Source organism: Engystomops pustulosus, chromosome 2 (genome assembly GCF_040894005.1).
Source record: "Engystomops pustulosus chromosome 2, aEngPut4.maternal, whole genome shotgun sequence".
NCBI lineage: Eukaryota > Metazoa > Chordata > Amphibia > Anura > Leptodactylidae > Engystomops > Engystomops pustulosus.
The window spans coordinates 91,237,121-91,256,806 of record NC_092412.1 but is presented as its reverse complement, the minus strand read 5'-3'; the positions used below and the strand labels follow the sequence as shown (position 1 = coordinate 91,256,806).

Sequence of the window (19,686 nt, the reverse complement as noted above, 5' to 3'; positions counted from 1 at the left end):
AACACATTTTGATGAACAGACCCGAAGCAGCTTTGGCCGTGCCCGTGCGCCTCCATACGAAGTGCCGGAGGCGTCACGCGCGCACGGCCGCGTGCTGCGCCGAAGCTACCTCGGGTCTGCTCATCAAAATGTGTTCAAACCGCGATATAGCGGTTTAAAACACTAGCAAAGGTAAGCTCCAGCACCAGCTCACCCTGAGTTTACAGCTACTACCTACCATTACCAGTGGTAGGTTTCCTTTAACATCCCAATCCCGGTGTTGTTCTTTAATCTTGACACCCTGAGCTCACCAAGAAAAGAGACTTATAATTAGCATCCAGGAGTGCAGGAAGATGCTAATTATGCACACCCTTGCCACCTCCCTCTCTCAGCATGGAATAATTAGCAGCCCGTAGCACTGGACGTCTTGTCCCCACGCTACGGCCTGCTAATTATAAGTCTCTTTTCTAGGTGATCCCAGGGTGTCCAGTTTAAAGAAGAACACGCTGGATAGAGATGGATAGGAGCACAGCATTTTTAGTTTGTTTTTTGTTAAACTAAGTGACTGTTTTCCTTAATGGTTATTTTAGGATTCCAGATGTCTTGCACTTGCACTTCTCACCGAGAAGTAAAAATGCACAGCAATCAGCACGGTGACTGGGCACTCATGTCTAAGGTTGGAGTTACAGTGTTTCAGTGTTTGAAGCCAGTTTAGAAGTCAAAGCCAAAGTGCATATAAAAAGGAAAAGTGTAAAGGTAAGGCTGGTTTCACATCATGTTTTTTGCCATATGTTGTAAGGACACATCAGGGGGATTCTGATGAATCCCACTGTATGCTTATACAGTGGGTTACATCCCCCACTGACCCTCTCTCCTCTGAATTGGGGTGGAGAAGTGTAAATCTGCAGAAGACAGTGTTGTCCCTGTCCAGATTAGGATCACCAGAGTCCCCCAATCCTGCAGACGTACATATGGGCTCAGCGAGCCAGGACCATCTGCTCCCCACAGCCTTCCATTGTCTACACTGAGAGCATATATTGCTCAGCAGGAGGCAGCAGGATGGATCCTACTTTTATCAGTGGATCAGACGTATAGTGGCCAGACAGAGGCTAAAACTATGCCGCTATATGTTTAAGCTCAGGAGCTTTCCTGACATATACTCTGAGTGTGTACATAGAAAATGATGTGAACCCAGCCTAAGACTCAAACTTCTTTGCAGCTTTATATATTCACTAATGGCTTTGACTGTAAAAACCACACAACAAACTGGCTGTGACTCCATGTGACCTCCAACTTGTATGAAGTTTTAATATGCCACCTACAGTATTTATAGTCATACTGTGCCAGTCATGTTTTAGAAAGATATTTTGATGTTTTCAGCAGGAATATTAAATTTAGAATATAATGACTTTAAAATGAAAAGTTCTCTATCATAATGATATATATAATACAGCACATTTACAGCCTAATGTGTTCTCTAAGTGCCTACATATGGTAGGTTGTTATGAACCATTGTGGTTGCAGTTTGGAGACTGCATATGCCAACTATTCCATTGTAATGGAGGAGGAGAGCCAAACCGGGTGGATGTATGGCACATGAGGCCAAGGATGTATAATTTTAGTAGCGGTGCTAATACCAGTGTCTGGCTGTAATGGTTACCTAGATGTACAGAGAGGATACAGTGTCAGAGAGCTCTGGGATGTAACTGACAGGTGGGTAGCCCCAGTAATCCGGGTATATGACAGTGACTCATCAGTAGGGGGCATCAGATGAGGAGAGGGCAGCGATCACACCCCAGCACTATACACAGGGCATACCAGCGGAGGGATACAAGGGGCAGTCTTCTTACATATAGGAGGTGTAGCAGACATGGCTGCGGTCGTGTACCTGCATCCCGGGGGCGCCCGGGTCCACCCCGGTGTCCAGCACTGCAATCAGCACCCCGCGTCCATCATAGTGCGGATACCGGGAGAGGAAGGAAGCCGCCCCGGTCTCTTTCTTGGGCAGCAGCCCGTGGAAGGGAAAGGGTTCCTCACTACCGGCAGCCATGATCATGACAAGGAAGAGCAGCCTGGCACACACCAACCAGCGCACCTAGTGGGGGAAGGCGGAAGTGCCCTTACACCACGCCTCTCCAAGCTGATTGGTCGGCCACAGTGTCCATAACCTCCGGGATATCAGGAGCGCCCTCTGGAGGTTCTCACGTGGTAGTACGGCTACCAGTGCAGGACATCTGTTGTGTTATCGGCAGACACCTGCCGCTGAGATCTCGGCGTCACATAAAACTCCTCAAAAATAGGCGGCTATGGATGTTTCTGACTGATGCTTCTCTTACTCACATTAGGGATTTGCATCTAAGTTTCTGTTATCTGCTCTAGCAATGTAGGAGAAGCCTACATAATACATGGCAATTGCCTTATATGGGGGTTTCCAGGCCAGGAACATAATATTGGAGTACAAGAACCAAATTTACTACATAGATAAAGTGCTAGAACTAAGCTAACTACCTAGATACAGTACCAGTGTACACTATCAGGATCTAGCTTACTACACAGGTATAGTCACAACTGGGAGAAGTTTCCATGATGGTACAGTGCCCAAATATATATTTACGGAATATCCGTCGCGGTCCTACATAGTGATCAGCAGTGTGTTCATCCTTAGACCATCGCCTAAGAAATGGCATTAGCGCCTGCAGCAGAACATCCCAGAAGTGTGGAGGAGCTAGATACAGTGAGTGCAGGTAGATTTTCATTTTTTCAACTGTACTTCTCCATGTGTGGGGGCAACTTTATACTGCTGGGCCATGTGTAGGGGCTAATATATACTGCTGGGCATGTGTGGGGGGGCGCTGTATACTGCTGTGCATATGTGTGGGGGGCACTATATACTGCTGGGACATCTGTAGGGGCTAATATATACTGCTGGTTATGTGTGGAGGTCCACTGCATACTGCTGCGCATATGTGTTGGGGCTACTATACACTGCAGGGCAGGTGTGGGGGCTACCTCTATTCTGCTGGGTACGTGAGGGGGCTACATGTGTACTGTTCGGCACCTGTGGGGCTACCTGTATACTTACAGGGCGCTAGTGGGGGCTACCTGTATACTTACAGGGCGCTAGTGGGGGCTACCTATATACTTACAGGGCGCTAGTGGGGGCTACCTGTATACTTACAGGGCACTTGTGGGGGCTACCTGTATACTTACAGGGCACTTGTGGGGGCTACCTGTATACTTACAGGGCACTAGTGGGGGCTACCTGTAAACTGATGGAGCACATGTGGGGGCTACCTATATACTTATGGGGTACTTGTGGGGGCTACCTGTAAACTGATGGGGCACATGTGGGGGCTACCTATATACTGATGTGCATGTGCTGAGAGCCTGGGGCTACATACATACTGGGGGTTCTCTACTATCTAAATTATCTAAATGTAGGATTTGGTGGTGTTAAATATGAATTCATGAGGGGGAAGTATACGGTAGTATATATCATAATATATTGAGAGGTCACAGTGTATTATCTGTATACGCAGAGGGCACATTGTGGAGCACTTAGCTGTTACCAAGGGGACATTATATTGACTGTGATTTTTTTAGGGAGAAAGTATGGAGGTATGGAGATATTCTCCAGAGGTCACAGTCACTGGGGTGGCAAATTCTGCAGCGATAAGTCACAACTGGGAGAAGTTTCCATGACGTTCTCTACTTGATGGAGAAGGATTAGCAACTATGAGGAGACTACAAAGTAGAAGAGCGGGATGGACCAGGCAAGAGCCGGATTATCGGCGGGTCTCCCAGGACTGGAGCCTCCACCATCTTTCCCCCACCAGATGGCCATGTCTGACACGCTCAGTCAGACATTTCTAAGTTTCACTTGTGTGCCGCTTGAATTACCAGACTGCAAGCTGACTGTCACTCTCTGGAACTGGGAGTGATGCGCAGAAGCGCTGCTGCAGCATGTTGCGCCCAGCCAGGAGGGGACAGTCAGCTTGCAGTGACAGCTGGCTGCGCAGCCCTGCCCCCACGCACTACTTCCCAGTTCCTGGAGTGCCAGGCAGACTGCAGAGATGAGACATGACAGGGAGAAGTTTCCATGACGTTCTCTAACTGATGGAGAAGGATTGGCAACGATGAGGAGACTACAGGAAGAAGAGCGGGATGGCAACCTGACAGTAAGTAATTTCTGTGCCCGAGTTGATGTGTGTAGTAAATAAAATTTTTTTTATAAGTGCAGGATATTATTATGTGCTGTTTATTATTATAGTGGCTGTATGTAGATGTATTACTGGGGGGGTTGGTGGCTGTATGTAGATGTATTACTGGGGGGGGGTTGGTGGCTGTATGTAGATGTATTACTGGGGGGGGTTGGTGGCTGTATGTAGATGTATTACTGGGGGGGGTTGGTGGCTGTATGTAGATGTATTACTGGGGGGGTTGGTGGCTGTATGTAGATTTATTACTGGGGGGTTTGGTGGCTGTATGTAGATTTATTACTCGGGGGTTGGCGTCTGTATATAGATAAATTACATGGGGATAACGGATAGTGAGCAAGAGGACATGTATGTAGGCTACACTTAGTGGGGGCCTCCACCAGATTTTGCGCCCAGGAGCCCCAACAACCTTAATCCGCCCCTGGACCAGGCCAACGCAGGCATAGAAGAAAACAGCTGTAGCCTAACAATAAGTGATCTCTGTGCCCGAGTGCAGCCCAGAATTGCAGTACATTTACTGCTGGTATATATTTAGATAGTTATTCACTGCTGATATATGTTTATACTGCAGTATATTCATTATTGGTTTATATTTATATGTGCTGGATATTATTATGTGCTGTTTATTCATTTCTGGTAAATATTTATACCTGTGGCATAGTCATTGGTATCTATATGCTTGATATATTGATTGCTGGAATATATTACCATTTGTGGTATATAGATTTCAGGTGTATATCTACTGTATATATGTAGTATTTTCGCAGGAGGTACATATCCGTCCCTATACACAGCATTGTGTATGGGGGCCGGAAGATTGTCGGGTCTGGCCGGAAGCTGAATGCAGTGCTGCTCCGGCGGCCATGTTTATTTACATGGCGCCCGGACCAGAGCGACAGCAGTGCTGGATACCGGAGGGCACCGGAAGGTAAGTACATCTTTATTGTTTTAAGCAGCCCGCTCCCGGCCACCTATAGTTTTTTTTCAAAACTCAGACAACCCCTTTAAGTACATTTTTTAAAGACAATAAACTGACATTAATGCAATTATACCTTGCCCCTTATAACTTTGTTCCATCCACAGATCCGTTGGACGCATTTCGTTGGGTTTCCTGACTATTTCTGATTTGCGCTGAATTGCCCCGGGTTTTTGGCGCACACGATCGGATTGTGGTGCCTCAGCGACGGCCTTCATGCAACACAAATCAGTGGCGTGGCCGTTGGACAATCGGACTGATTCGGACAAACCGCGGAATTTGACGAAATTGTGTCGCAAGATCGGCACTCACATGATCAGGGAAGAAGATGGTGAACTCCGGCAGACCTGAGCGGGGAAGTGACACATGCAGAAAATTGGACGCACGATCTTTGTGAATCGCAGCAGCTCTGAATCCTCGTCAGAGATTGGGAACAGCGGCGTCAACGGGACTGGTAAGTAAATGTGCCCCAATGTTTCACTAGAAAACAAGCCATTATTGTTTAAACTTTTGTTTAGCTTGTGACCGCAATGACACTTTTTTGCTTAGTCTGACCCCTGGCGGTATGCCTACAAGAAAACCGGTATGCGTTGTCCGACGAGGATTCTGGTCTGCCCCGATTCACTAAGATCGTGCGTCCAATTTCCTGAATGTGTCGCTTACCCCGCTGGGGTCCTCCGGAGTTCACCTTCTTCTTCCCGGTGCATGTGAGTGCTGATCTTGGGACACAATTTCATTTTTAAATTCCGCGGTTTGTCTGAATCAGTTGGGTTGTCCGACGTCCACGCCCCCAATTTGTGTTGCATGCAAGCCGATTGCGTGGCCCAAAAACCCGGGTCAATTCAGGACAAATCTGAAAAAAAACGGAAACCCGACGAAAAAAGGGCTCTAGAACTTCGCCTGGCAATTACAGGCCTGTAAGCTTAACTTCCATTGTGGGGAAAGTATTGGAAGGGTTAGTAAAAGACTACATACTGGAGTATGTGACATCAAATAGTATAATAAGTGACAGCCAGCATGGGTTTACTAAGAATAGAAGTTGTCAAACTAACCTTATCTGCTTTTATGAAGAGGTGAGCAGATGCCTGGATGGAGGAGCAGCTGTGGATATTGTGTTCTTGGACTTTGCAAAGGCATTTGACACTGTCCCTCATAGACGCCTGATGGGTAAAATTAGGGCTATTGGTTTGGCAGAAATCATTTGCAATTGGATTGAAAACTGGCTGAAGGATCGTATCCAGAGAGTTGTGGTCAATGATTCCTACTCGGAATGGTCACCAGTTATGAGTGGTGTACCCCAGGGTTCTGTGCTTGGCCCACTACTATTTAATATATTTATTAATGATATAGAGGTAGGAATTAATAGCACTGTGTCTATTTTTGCAGATGACACCAAACTGTGTAGTGTAATACAGTCTATGGAGGATGTTCATAGGCTGCAGGGTGACTGAATGTTTGGTCATCCACTTGGCAAATGAGGTTTAATGTGGATAAATGTAAGGTTATGCACCTGGGGGCCAATAATCCAAAGGCAAAATATGTCCTTGGGGGAGTAAATCTGGGAGAGTCCCTTGTTGAGAAGGACCTGGGGGTACTAGTAGATCATAAATTGAATAACAGCATGCAATGTCAATCAGCTGCCTCTAAAGCCAGTAGGATCTTGTCATGTATCAAAAGTGGTATGGACTCTCGTGATAGGGATGTAATATTACCACTATACAAGGCACTGGTTCGGCCACACCTGGAATATGCTGTCCAGTTCTGGGCACCGGTCCATAAAAAGGATGCCCTGGAGCTGGAGAGGGTTCAACGTAGAGCCACAAAAATGATAAGGGGTATGGAGGGTATTAGTTATGAGGAAAGATTAAAACAACTAGATTTATTTAGTCTGGAAAAGAGACGACTACGAGGGGACATGATTAATTTATTTAAATATATGAATGGTCCATACAAAAAATATGGTGGTAAGTTGTTTCAGATTAGATCAAATCAAAAGACAAGGAGCACTGTCTCCGTTTGGAGAAATCAAGGTTTAATCACCGGAGGCGACAGGGCTTTTTTACTATGAGAACTGTCAATCTGTGGAATAGCCTGCCTCAGGCGCTGGTCACAGCAGGGACAGCGGAGAGCTTCAAGAAGGGTCTAGATGCCTTTTTACACCTAAATAACATTGATGGTTATGTTATATAGAATTGTTTCCCCTAAATCCCTTCCTCATCCAATCCCTTCCCTTCCTTGGTTGAACTTGATGGACAAGTGTCTTTTTTCAACCGTAGAAACTATGAAACTATGAAATGCGGCATTCGGACCCTTAGTAAATGTGCCCCAATCTAATGTACAGATATTGGGGCTTATTTACTAAGGGTTGCTTATCTTACATTCGTCAGACTTTGCACTGTATTTAGGATTGTGGGATTGTGTCGCACGCGATAGTTTTTTGGCGTGGCTGTGCTGGCTTGCATGTGAAAGAAATCGGGGGCATGCCGTCTGACGATCCGACAGATTCGGACTGAACATGGGATTTAACTTTTAAATTGTGTTGCAAGACAATGCACTTACATGCACCAGGAAGAGGAAGGTGAACTCCGTCAGACCTGAGCGAGGAAGCGACAAATGCAGGATATCGGGTGCACAATCGGGTGCTGGTGTTCCACGTCCCAATCACATGTGTTTCTATGGAAACACATGCAATTGGTAACCAGCGCCCGGTGTCTTTTATTATTTAAATGTAGGACACCGGGTGTTGGGTACAGATCACATGTGTTTGCATAGTAACACATATGTGATCGGGCCGTGGCATGCCTCCATGCTATTCTTCCACACCACTTCATTGTGCTTCTAAACCGAATCAAAGTGTTAGGTGTGACCACACCCTAATTGTGTTCAGTAAACTATACTTATGGTATGCAGTGCTTCCTCAACAATTTTTTTCTTCTTGCATAAACATTTGGTAGGGTATTCAAGAAGACAATTTTTCACCCTTTAAAATATTAAATTTTAGTCTGTGATGGTTATGCTTATGTGGAGGGGGGCCCACCCACAGTTTTATAATGGGGCTCAGCCTTTAAAAGTTACATCCCTGACTGATGACATTAGTCAGGTAATTATATTCTATTTTATGTGTGTAAAAAGAAAGGGCTGAATGAATACATTCAGCTGCTCATGTCAAGCATTGGTCTGAAAGTCCATGATGTGAAACAGAACTTAGTAGTGGAATATATGGTGAGTAACTGACTTCACTACTAGTCAGGTTACATGACGTGGCTCATTTGTGTTTGTGCAGGTGCTTTCTGTTTATAGATGATTTCCTGTACTGGGGTTGTGCAACCTAAGCCAAGTTTTATGAAAATAAAGGAAAGAATGTTACCTGCCAACTTACCTGCGAACGTCAAGTAATGAATTACTGACAGAAGAAAACCATTTACTTACCTACCTAATGACTTGAGGTACTGTAATGAGTTCACTTTTTTTTTTTTTTTTTTTTTTTTGCAATCTATTCACATGTACACAATATATTAAAGGGGTTGTCCGAGTTTTCAAAAAAAACTATATGTGGCCGGGAGTGGGCTGACTAAAACAATAAAGCTGTACTTACCTCCCGGTGCCCTCCCGTATCCAGCGGCCGGACCCGACAACCTTCCGGCCCCCATACACAATGCTGTGTATAGGGACGGATAGGCGTACCCGTCCACGGCCGGCCGGAAGCTGAGTCCAGCGCTGCTCCGGCGGCCATGTTTGTTTACATGGCGCCCGGACCGGAGCGACAGCAGCGCTGGATACCGGAGGGCACCGGAGGTAAGTACATCTTTATTATTTTAGGCAGCCTGCTCCCGGCCACATATATATATTTTTTTTTTTAAACTCGGACAACCCCTTTAATGTATTAACATTATGCTTTTTAAAGGGAACCTGTCATCAGGAGCACTTTTTCTTTTTCTGCCATGTCCCCGTAGAGAATAGTGTGCCAAAGTGTTTTTATAATAAAACAGGCTTTTCCCAATAAAAAGAAAAAGTTAGATCACAGTTTTCCTTTCTCTCTGTAGAACAATGACCCAAGGGAGTGGTCAGTAAGGAGTGGTTCCCCCACCACCACCACAACTCTCTGGAAATAGCTCTGTCATGCATCTATTTCAAATAGAAGGGATATGGGCCATTTATTTCACTGGCCACTCCCATGGGACACAGGACAAAGGAAACATTTCATCTAACTTTTCTTTTTATTGGAAAAAAGCTAATTTTATTATAAAGAAAATAATTATTTAAAATAAATCATTCCACGGTTTGTCCGACTCCGTTGGGTTGTCCGACGGCCATGCCCCCCAATTTCTGGTGCATGCCAGCCGGCGCCAATGCCCCACAATCCAATTGCGTGCGCTAAAAACCCAGGGCAATTCGGCGCAAACCAGAAATATTTGTGAAAACCCGACGGAATGGCGGTCCGTGGACCCTTAGTAAATGTGCCCCAATGACTGTTATATTCAACTACTTATCAGGCTTCCAATTTATGATCACTGTATTGCAATAACCAACATTTAGAATACAAGGAAAACTAACCAAAATATCTGTCAAGGGAACCTGTCAAAATTATTTACACCACTAGATCTTGGGCTATATAGTAGCTAGAATCACCTTTTGGTATAATTTTTAAGGGTTTTTTCCCAACCAAAGAAGTTAGGCCCTGTCCACAGGTGTAAACCATCACCATTGGTAGAGTGATAGATGGGCAGTATGTCCCTTTAAGGTTCCTGGTCTAAATGTTTTAGGGGCCGTGATTTTTTAACTGGACTGGATCCAGGGTTTAGATGTTGCAGGGTTACTGCCTTGATGGCTCCTCTCCATACTCCATTACCTGTGTTATATCTATATATATATATACACTCACCGGCCACTTTATTGCGTACACCATGCTAGTAACGGGTTGGACCCCCTTTTGCCTTCAGAACTGCCTCAATTCTTCGTGGCATAGATTCAACAAGGTGCTGGAAGCATTCCTCAGAAATTTTGGTCCATATTGACATGATGGCATCACACAGTTGCCGCAGATTTGTCGGCTGCACATCCATGATGCGAATCTCCCGTTCCACCACATCCCAAAGATGCTCTATTGGATTGAGATCTGGTGACTGTGGAGGCCATTTGAGTACAGTGAACTCATTGTCATGTTCAAGAAACCAGTCTGAGATGATTCCAGCTTTATGACATGGTGCATTATCCTGCTGAAAGTAGCCATCAGATGTTGGGTACATTGTGGTCATAATAAGGGATGGACATGTTCAGCTACAATACTCAGGTAGGCTGTGGCGTTGCAACGATGCTCAATTGGTACCAAGGGGCCCAAAGAGTGCCAAGAAAATATTCCCCACACCATGACCCCACCACAACCAGCCTGAACCGTTGATACAAGGCAGGATGGATCCATGCTTTCATGTTGTTGACGCCAAATTCTGACCCTACCATCCGAATGTCGCAGCAGAAATCGAGACTCATCAGACCAGGCAACATTTTTCCAATCTTCTACTGTCCAATTTCGATGAGCTTGTGCAAATTGTAGCTTCAGTTTCCTGTTCTTAGCTGAAAGGAGTGGCACCCGGTGTGGTCTTCTGCTGCTGTAGCCCATCTGCCTCAAAGTTCGACGTACTGTGCGTTCAGAGTTGCTCTTCTGCCTACCTTGGTTGTAACGGGTGGTGATTTGAGTCACTGTTGCCTTTCTATCAGCTCGAACCAGTCTGCCCATTTTCCTCTGACCTCTGGCATCAACAAGGCATTTCCGCCCACAGAACTGCCGCTCACTGGATGTTTTTTCTTTTTCGGACCATTCTCTGTAAACCCTAAAGATGGTTGTGCGTGAAAATCCTAGTAGATCAGCAGTTTCTGAAATACTCAGACCAGCCCTTCTGGCACCAACAACCATGCCACGTTCAAAGGCACTCAAATCACCTTTCTTCCCCATACTGATGCTCGGTTTGAACTGCAGGAGATTGTCTTGACCATGTCTACATGCCTAAATGCACTGAGTTGCCGCCATGTGATTGGCTGATTAGAAATTAAGTGATAACGAGCAGTTGGACAGGTGTACCTAATAAAGTGGCAGGTGAGGGTATGTATATATATGTATATATAAATATGTATATTACTATCACTATGACCTTGCATATTAATAAGTGCTGCTCCAGCAAGTAGTATCTGTAAATACAGATGCTCACCCCCGCCCCTCTCCATAGAGAAACATTGGGCACAGCGCCGTAAATCCAGGGAAATATAGGACATGTCCTATCTTTCTCCCAGCTACGGAACGGTACGGTGACGCACATGTGCTGCACCGTACCGCGCCCTTTGCTGTCTATAGGGGATGTATATATGCCGTATATACGTTGGCCATATATACGCCCCCCATACGGCAGTGTGAATGTAGCCTTAGTATGCTGCATCTTGAATGAAGGTTTTCTTGTATATTGAAGTCTTTAGTGCTGAATTCTTATTTGCCTTTTAGTAATAAATAATTCAGATAGTGGCGTGCACTGTCAGTACAGACACTTCGAACTTTCAGCAGCTAAAAATCTCCAAAAAAGGAAATGCATTATGCATAATCAATTGTGTGTTCTGACACCTCTCAACTTTGCTCACCATGCATATCAATAAGCTTGAGGCGTCACTTTTCTTTTTCTTGGTATATAGTTATGTGTATCATGCAAAGGAACTGCATTTTTTGAGATACTCTGACCCAGTCTACCCAAGGTGTCCTGGCATATAAACACCATTGTAAAAAAAAAAAAAAGGTGCAGACTAGAGATGGGGCGAATAGATTTTAAAGAAGTGGAATTTCTTTAGAATTAGGAAAACTTTGGTTCGGCACAATTTTTTTTTTCCCCTTTTGTTAGCAAAATGGCTGCAAGCACAATGGGGCAGATTTACTTACCCGGTCCATTCTCTATCCAGCGGCGCGTTCTTCGCGGAGGATTCGGGTCCGGCCAGGATTCACAAAGGTAGTTCCCCCGATGTCCACTAGGTGTCGCTGCTGCGCTGAAGTCCATCAGAGTGCACTGAAGTTCACCGTCCTCCGCAGGTAAGCACGTGTCAAGCGACACTTTTTTTTTAAAATGCGGCGGTTTTTCTGAATCCGTCAGGTTTTTTCTACGGCCATTCCCCCCCCCCCCCCCCCCATATATCTTCACTGGCCTTAGACATTAACCTCTTAACACAAAGTATGACCAAAATGCAACAAAAAAAAAACTGAATAGAAAGAATAAGGACACACAAGAGGTACAATCCTAATTGTTCAAAGTCTGACTGCAAATCACTTAGCCACCCAAACCTAAGAATCCCATGGGTGCTCAATACTAGAGTTTATTTATTTCCCTATAATGTTTGAGTCCCGCCCTTTTTTGTTTTTTTTTATTTTTCACTCCCCACAATCAAAAAATCTATATCTTTTTTTTTACGCTGTGGGGGTTTTGGCCCAGTAGAGACCCTGGTAGCGGGGTGCTGTGATGCAGTTCACGACAGTGACACCAAAGTATAGTCCAAAACAGGTCTAGCCTGTGTTTATTTCAGCAGGAAAAATAAAGCAGCCTTTACATTCAGGCATCAAAACAAAATAATATCCTACCCGTCAGGGTGCTAACTATACAATGGTTCTCTGACTCACCACTAACCAAAATCACTTGGCTGCTCCAGGCACAGAGGTCAAGGCTGCGTGCTCTCCAGCCTCCTTCCAGAGAGACAACACTTCCAGCTCTGCTCAGTGGCTTTATGCAAAACTGATTAGGCTGCTCCCATCACCTGTGTCCAAGGTGCTGGACAACACAACCTCAGCACTAAGGCCTTGCATAATAGCAAAACCTATGGGAAACATACCGCCCATCCACAGTTAACCCCTTCAGTGTCTCACAACGCGTAAAGAGCAATGTGACGGCTTGTTTTCTGCGTAACTGACTGCACTTAATAGTGATGGTATTTATTCTTCCATGCCGTGCACTGGGAAGCGGGAAAAAATTCAAAATGCAGTGAAATTGGTGAAAAATCGCATTTGCTGCGTTTTCTTGTGGGCTTGGAATTTACAACTTTCACTGTGTGACACAAATGACATACTAGACATACTACTACTTTACTTTTTGGGTCGGTGTGATCATGGGGATACCAAATTTGTATAGGTTTTATAATGTTTTCATACATTTACAAAAATTAAAAACTGCGACTGTTAATGAAGTTTTCATTGCTATCATTTTTCGGACTGTATGACCTTTTGATCACTTTTTATATACTATTTTATATTTTTCAAAATGGGCGCTATTTTCCGTTACGGGGTTAAAGGCGGTGAAGACCAGTTATTATATTTTGATAGAATGGGCATTTTTGGATGTGGTGATACCTAATGTTTGTGATTTTACTGTTTATTTATATTTATATCAGTTCTAGGGAAAGGGGGGGTGATTTGAATTTTTAGTTTTTTTATTATAAATTTTTTTTTAAACTTTTTAAAATTTTTACTCTTACTATTTTTTAGACTCCCTAGGGTACTTTAATCCTAGGTTGTCCGATTGATCCTACCATATACTGCCATACTACTGTATGGCAGTATATGGGGGTTTTCTGCCTCATTCATTACAATGTGCAAACCGCACATTGGGGGATAGTTCAGGGCAGAGGCCCTGAAATAATAGCAAATGCTAGCTTATTGCTAGCTTTTGCGATTATTTGCCCCGATCCGCCACCTTCACGCCAGTGGGGCATGAAGGGGGGGCGTGGCCAGCCGAGCAGAGGGCGCGGCCGGACGGGAGTGGGCCAGTGCGGGCCGTTACTGTCCCTCTTCATGTATCGGGCTGCGAATTTGCAGTGGCGGGGCTATCATATGCTGGCGCACATGTGCCAGCGTATGATAAATATCCCCCATTGTAATCAATGGATTGAAACGAGATGGCCTCAGGTGCTCGGAAGACCCGAGGCTGTCATGGCAATGGATTGCCGCTCCCCGAGGACTTCAACAACATGGCGGTGCCCGTGAGCCTTCTCCATGCACCCGCATGGAGAATCAGGCATAAAAGTAACAAAACTTAAAGGGGTTATGCCACGAAACTATTTACTACAAAAAGCTGTCAAAGAGGTTAAAATTTTTCTAAATCTATTTGTAATGGTTACCTGGAAGTAAAAATACCTTTCTACCATTTGTTATTATGATGCTTGTTCAGCCTCTATTCTGCTCCACACAGCAGCAGATGTGGGAGGGGCCTAGCGATCAGCCTTCAGAGTCTCCTTCCACCTGCTGTGCTCCTTCTCCAGCACAGCAGGAATCTGCTATTGTGTGTCACCTACCAAAGCCTTGACACTGCTTCCTCTCCTTTTAATCATTGTCAATAAATACTTAATTTCAAAAAAGAGTTATCCTCTCACAGACATATATATGTCCACTAGTACGGAAGACTCTATACCAGTGATGGCGAACCTTTTAGAGGTCGAGTGCCCAAACTACAACCAAGACCTGCTTATTTATCGCAAAGTGCCAACACAGAAATTTTATTTGTGATTTACTCCCTGCTCTGTCAAATCTTTCATTCATATCAGCAACCTGAGGACACCAATAAAGCAGAAAATAGAAGAAATTTGGATGATCATTGTAGCTTCCCTCCAGGGTCCCATAAACTGGAAGAATTGTCAGGGCCGGAGCAGGAGCTACATTGATAATCCAGATCTGTCCACACCTTCCCACCCCTCCAGTAGTCCAGGTAGTCCTGTCACTTTAAAATATCTTTGTGCACAGCAAGACCTAGGCTGTCCGGGACTGCAGGAATATACCTGGAGTCCTCTCTGGTAATGGCCTGGGTGCCCACTGAAAGGGCTCTGAGTGCCACCTCTGGCACCCGTGCCATAGGTTCGCCACCACTGCTCTATACCATAATTTAGTCTTACCAACTGCACCTATACCTTAGTGACACCAGATGGTAGTAGAGTGCTAAAAAGTTTTTTATTTTATTTAGGCTTCAGTTAAAATGCAATACATTCAAAAAAATTTTTTCAATTTGTTTATAAGATGCCAATCTCTTGCATAGAGAAAAATTTAGGTGGGTACCAACATACAATTTTTAAAAAACATGAGAAAAAGAAAAAAAAAAGAGTAAGAAATGTTAAAACTTATGCACTGGGCGAAGGGAGGTCCCGGCTGGTGAATGAGACCGCTATATATTGCATCATTATTTGCCCGGCCAAAACATAGTTACATTTGGAATTTTGCAATTACCATTGTATTTGCTGTATAATCACTATGTGTAGAATATATGTTTTTACCTTTTTTGTCCAGGGATAGGAAGTATGTGCCGGTCACCAGTGGGGAGGTTTCTGCCCGGTGATTGCCTCTTGAATAAGAAAATACATGACAAATTAGGGGGCATTCCGGTGCTCAGTCTGACCGTGCGCCAGATTTAACATGCAAAGTCCAATAGAAATGTGTCACACGCCCCATGTTAAAGGAAACCTACCACTACTGCAAGCAAGGAATGAGTGAAGCACACCACCCTGGAGGTTAGTGAAAATAAACCCATGGTTTATGTAAAAAAACGTTTTACTCACATATGCAAATGAGGCTCCGGTGCTACCCCTACGTCACTATCGCGATTTCGTTCCCTGACGAACATTAATTATGCACGCCTCCCTCTTTCTAAGCTCCCTCCTTCAGTTGCCGAGAGCGGTGACGTCACCCTGCTCTCAGCTGTTATCGCGCATGCGCGTACAGCAAATCTCACGGTGCCTGCTTCTCTGCTCACTACGGCTGTGCAAAGACCGGTCTGCGTGGGTTTTCAGCTCAACGGAGTTCTCCTCATCCCTTTTCAGGGCGCAGATTTGTTTTTGTAGAAAAGGTTTGTGTCGCTATGCTCCCACTTGCACCAACGATTCTGCTATGCTCCCACTTACACCACCGAGAGTCTATGCTCCCACTTACACCAACGATAGTCTATGCTCCCACTTACACCAACGATAATCTATGCTCCCACTTACACCAACGATAGTATATGCTCCCACTACCACCCATATATACACAGATATACCCACTGACACCAATGTGAGTATATATATATATATATATATATATATATATATACCCACTGACACCAATGTGAGTATATATATATACCCACTGACACCAGTGTGAATATATATATATATATATATATTTATATTATTACCCACTGACACAAATGTGAGTATATATATATATTTATATTATTACCCACTGACACCAATGTGAGTATATATAGATATAGATGTATATAGATAGAGAGAGAGCATCTGGACTTTGCACCCACCAGCATTGCGGTGCTGCTCTGAACTTTCAAGTTTCTATTCTATAGATAGATATAGATAGATATAGAGATAGATAAAGATAGATATATAGATATATATTTATTATTACCCACTGTCACCAATGTGAATATATATAAAATACTAATATATATACTGGAGTCTAAGCATTTTTTTTTTCCAAATTTTTGCTCAAAAACACTAACTTGGCTTATACTCGAGTATATAGGTTTTTAAAGTTATTTCTGTTAAAATTAGGGCTCACGGCTTATACTCGGGTCGGCTTATACTCAAATATCTATATTACCGACTCACAGAAATGTGAATAAAATATCTAAACCACTTACACTAGTATGTTTATATATGTGAGTGTATGTACATATGAGTCGCAATCGAATTTTTAAATGAATTTTTATATTTTTATAGCAGTATTTAAGGTTGCTTATGTTTAATGTTATGTAATTTTTTTTTAATGCAGCTGTATATAATATACAACGCTTTATACATACTCAAGTCTGCTGAGTCATATTCTGCTGATTTGGATCCTTTATGAAAGTAATTTTTTTGTTCAATAGTTTCTTCACCTAGACCCTTTTGTTTGCAGCTTTCACATCTATCTTTTTTGTTTACAGATTGATTTTCATCTTCATCCGTTTGGATTTTCTTGAAAATTAATTACCTCCAAAGTATCGGTGAAATGTATATAGATAAGTTCACTGATTGCATTCTGAATCATTTTATTGTTATGTGTCAAATAATCTAATTAAATTTTTCTCTTTTGTAATAGGTTTTTTTCATTTTAACCTTGTTTCAATTGTCATCATTGATCATACAGTAAGTACATAATTATACAATATAATAACAGGTGGACATAGGTGGATACTTTTCCATACTATTTTGTGATGTAGACTGCTTATATTCATTGACATTAGCGCACACAAGTTTACAATTATTTTTTCTTTCACGCAAACTACACCTCAAAATTGTGTTTATTAGTATTAGAGCAAGGGGCATGCCCAGGCATTACTGTAGAATGTTGCGGTCCTTCTTGTACATTGTCCTTGTATTCAGCCTGATACAGACATGCTTCATCTTGATTATTCATGACAAGCTTGACTTGCAAAGAATTTTTAATTTTTATTAGCACACCAGAGAGCATGAGGCTTCACTTTTGCAGAAGCCGTCTTATTCCTAACTAATCATTGCGCGTCCATAAGAATACCAGTGCTATTATAATTACAAACAGTAGGAAAGGTGAGGTAGCGCTTAAATTATTATAAATTACCGTATATACCGGCGTATAAGACGACTTTTGAAGACTGAAAAATCTTCAGTCTGGTCTGGGGTCGTCTTATACGCCGGTAACGTTTCTTCTCACCTTTCCCGCGATCCACCGAAGCTCCGTTGCTACACTCCGGCGGGCGGTGACAGCTCCGTGGGTGCCGGCGTCGCAGAAAATATGACGTCGGCACGCGGCTGACGTCATATTCTGTGAGCCGCCAGCGCTCAATGAGCTGTCACCGCTGGCCGGAGTGTAGCAGCGGAGCTTCGGTGGATCGCGGGAAAGGTGAGAAGCTGGCCGTTACCTTGGACCCCTCAACGCTGCTCCCGCGGTCTCCCGGCACGCTCTCCGCACCCGCAGCCTCCCGGCACGCTCTCCGCACCCGCAGCCTCCCGGCGCGCTCTCCAGTCCCGTGGCCGTCCCGTAGGCTTCCTGGTCCCGTGGCTGCCCGGTAGGCTTCCTGGTCCCTCGGCCTCCGGCTCTCCTCACTGCTCCCAAGGCCACTCACCAAGTTGCTGCCTGGCCAGCACACTTCCTAGGCTCACAGTATGCCTCCTAACCGACCCACCCCACTGCAAGATATGTAAGTATGTATGTATAGTTAATGAATGTATGCTATATGTGTGTATTTGCTTACAGTATGTGCTGTATGTATGGAAAAGGGGTAGTCTTATACGGCGAATATATCTTAAACTCTATATTTTAACAGGAAAGTAGGGGGGTCGTCTTATACGCCGGAATATACGGTATATGTTCCGCCCACCCACTCATCAGCCTCAAAACCAAGTAGTTATATTGAAGGTGTATGTTTCACTGTAAATTTATTTTACTGAATCTGGAATATGAAAAAAAAAATGTATTTTATGTATGTTCACCATTTTTGTTAATTATGTTTTTTCTGATTTTTGTAGGTAATTCAATTCGTATAGAAAGATGCCAACTTGTGTAGTTAACCATTGTCTTAGCAAATCTGGAAAAAAATCTACTAGTGATCCGGTTATTCTACACAGATTTCCGAATGACCGTACCAAAATTAAAGTATGGCTTCGACAAAGTGGTCTAAATTTTTATAACATCGATTCCGAGAGAATATTTCATGCCAGAAAACAAAATAAATATGCACTATGCTCACTTCATTTTGAACCAGAGTCGTATAATGTTACCTCTAGCGGAAGAGTGCTAAAACATGATGCAATTCCTACACTTTTTCCGCGTTGTGAAGAAGGAGAGTCTGTAATCGAAGAAACTCTTTAAAAAAGCAGACGTCGAAATCTCAAGAGACCTTTGGAGCGTACATCAGCACCCATGGAAAATCCTGTAGCATCTCCTTTGATGGATGAAGAAGAGCCACAGGAATCTGTCATTTCAAATAATAAGCATAGTTTTGGCACACAAACAGAATTTACTTTGTTGAATTCTAAGTTGGTTTATCTGCAACCAGAGTTATTGCCTGAACTTTTAGACTCTGTTATGTCTTCACCTGTTACAGACAGAGCTAAACAAAAGTCCTCTACCCCCATGCCACCAAAAGTAAGAAAAAATATAGTTTCCATGTCTGAATTTGCATCACCGTTAAAAAAAAAGCCACTTGTAGAAACTACTAATTTGGATGAAATAGAATGTTCATTGGATACAACTGGTCCTTTTTTCACCAATCCTGTGTGATATTGACAAAGAAGAAGTGGAAGCAATCAATCGGAGCCTTCTTTTTCCAAATTACAGTCGGACCCAAAGGACTATAGCTACGTCCCTGAAAGACCAAGTTTAGATTCTTCTGATTTGGTACAGTACCTTACAATGTTTCCTGAAAACCCATCATCCACTGTTAGTTTTGAAACAGACAAGGAAATTGTAAAGGATAGAAAAATCATAATTTTGAAAACTGTTTGGACAATTTAATTCTCAAGGTTACCTGCCAATTTGACCCAAATTGTAAAAGCACA

The 19,686-nt window shown here is 43.6% G+C and overlaps 1 protein-coding gene and 1 long non-coding RNA gene across 6 annotated transcripts in view; one reads left to right on the top strand and one right to left on the bottom strand.

Moving 5' to 3' along the window:
- The window catches only part of TPP2 (tripeptidyl peptidase 2), a 42,519-nt gene extending 40,415 nt beyond the window's left edge, over nt 1–2,104 (bottom strand). For 2 of the 4 annotated variants that reach the window (XM_072135517.1, XM_072135518.1), the window contains exon 1: nt 1,868–2,104. In XM_072135517.1, coding sequence (XP_071991618.1) covers nt 1,868–2,035 — 168 coding nt within the window. In that variant the 5' untranslated portion in view covers nt 2,036–2,104. The remainder of the gene's footprint in view (nt 1–1,867) is intronic. The other 2 variants (XM_072135514.1, XM_072135515.1) reach the window with 1 other exon arrangement.
- LOC140118088 (uncharacterized) lies at nt 2,006–16,209 on the top strand. Of its 2 annotated transcripts, none has more exons than XR_011853135.1 (5): nt 2,006–2,723; nt 5,280–5,626; nt 8,456–8,618; nt 12,109–12,235; nt 15,464–16,209. It is a non-coding gene; the product is annotated as an uncharacterized lncRNA (long non-coding RNA). The 2 variants fall into 2 exon arrangements; XR_011853134.1 differs by lacking the exon at nt 2,006–2,723 and adding an exon at nt 2,919–4,157.
- Nucleotides 16,210–19,686: the final 3,477 nt, after the last annotated feature.